Source organism: Frankliniella occidentalis, unplaced genomic scaffold, assembly GCF_000697945.3.
Source record: "Frankliniella occidentalis isolate FOCC.00 unplaced genomic scaffold, Focc_3.1 Scaffold52, whole genome shotgun sequence".
NCBI classification, from domain to species: domain Eukaryota; kingdom Metazoa; phylum Arthropoda; class Insecta; order Thysanoptera; family Thripidae; genus Frankliniella; species Frankliniella occidentalis.
Window position 1 is genome coordinate 243,188 of NW_026267182.1, and position 834 is coordinate 244,021.

The 834-nt window shown below is 45.4% G+C and overlaps 2 protein-coding genes across 2 annotated transcripts in view; one reads left to right on the forward strand and one right to left on the reverse strand.

The window, feature by feature from the left end:
- LOC113205262 (cholecystokinin receptor-like) overlaps nucleotides 1-834 on the forward strand; it is a 198,744-nt gene that overhangs the window by 83,205 nt on the left and 114,705 nt on the right. The gene's annotated exons all lie outside the window — the stretch shown is intronic.
- The window catches only part of LOC127749412 (ubiquitin-conjugating enzyme E2 D2B-like), a gene marked incomplete at its 3' end in the record, with an annotated part of 2,562 nt that extends 1,728 nt beyond the window's left edge, over nucleotides 1-834 (reverse strand). Inside the window, 2 exon segments of the mRNA XM_052267433.1 lie at nucleotides 206-256; nucleotides 699-834. Coding sequence (XP_052123393.1) covers nucleotides 206-256; nucleotides 699-721 — 74 coding nt within the window.

The window sequence follows — 834 nt, forward strand, 5'->3', positions numbered from 1 at the left end:
CTCCCTCCTGCTGCTTGGCGCCTCTGACCGATTTCAGAACCACGGGGAGGAAGACTTAGCGCTAGGGGTCGTCGTCGAAGCACCCTGGTGGTGGAAGATAACATCTTACACCGCCCGAACTTGGCCCTTCATCGGTCGGCCCATATGTTGCCCGTCCAGGTGTCCTACTGGCCCTAAAAACATATATTTTAACATAAGTGCATACCTTGCGTATGGTAGTGGTGACGTTGCCATCTGGGCCATTTCGATCCTCAACCTAACAACCGAACAATATAATCGTTAGTACACACATTAATTTATTGAGGTAAAACACACGAGTATGCTGCGATGTGCTGTTGTAGACCACACAAAAATATGATACTACATAGAGAGTGATAAGCCCTCATCAAGCCAAGAAGTCCGTTTGACAAACAAGAGTTAAAATAAAAATCTCTTCTGAAGAACTCGGGCTGCGGCTGTATCACTCCGTAAAGGGTTTGCAGATTAACAGATGCATTTGGAAAATTATTTGGTAGTATGGCCACAATTTAAGTACTTGAATGCAGTTTTACGAGAAAATGTACTGGTGATAACATCCCCAGCATCGCTATATCGTCCGTCTGGAAGCAGCACGGTTTCGGGGGATCCTAACCCAACTTTCGAGAAAATATATCCGACGGGTCTACCTTGTTGGAATAATTGATCTATACTGTACTTACCTTCTGTCCGCAATGTTAGCCATTTCCAAACTACAGAGATAGCAGCGCACAAACACAATACTTGGCTCTCACAGCACATACACGCACAGCTCGAAACGAAACTGAATAAGCAGCAACAACGCAAATGCGCGACGTG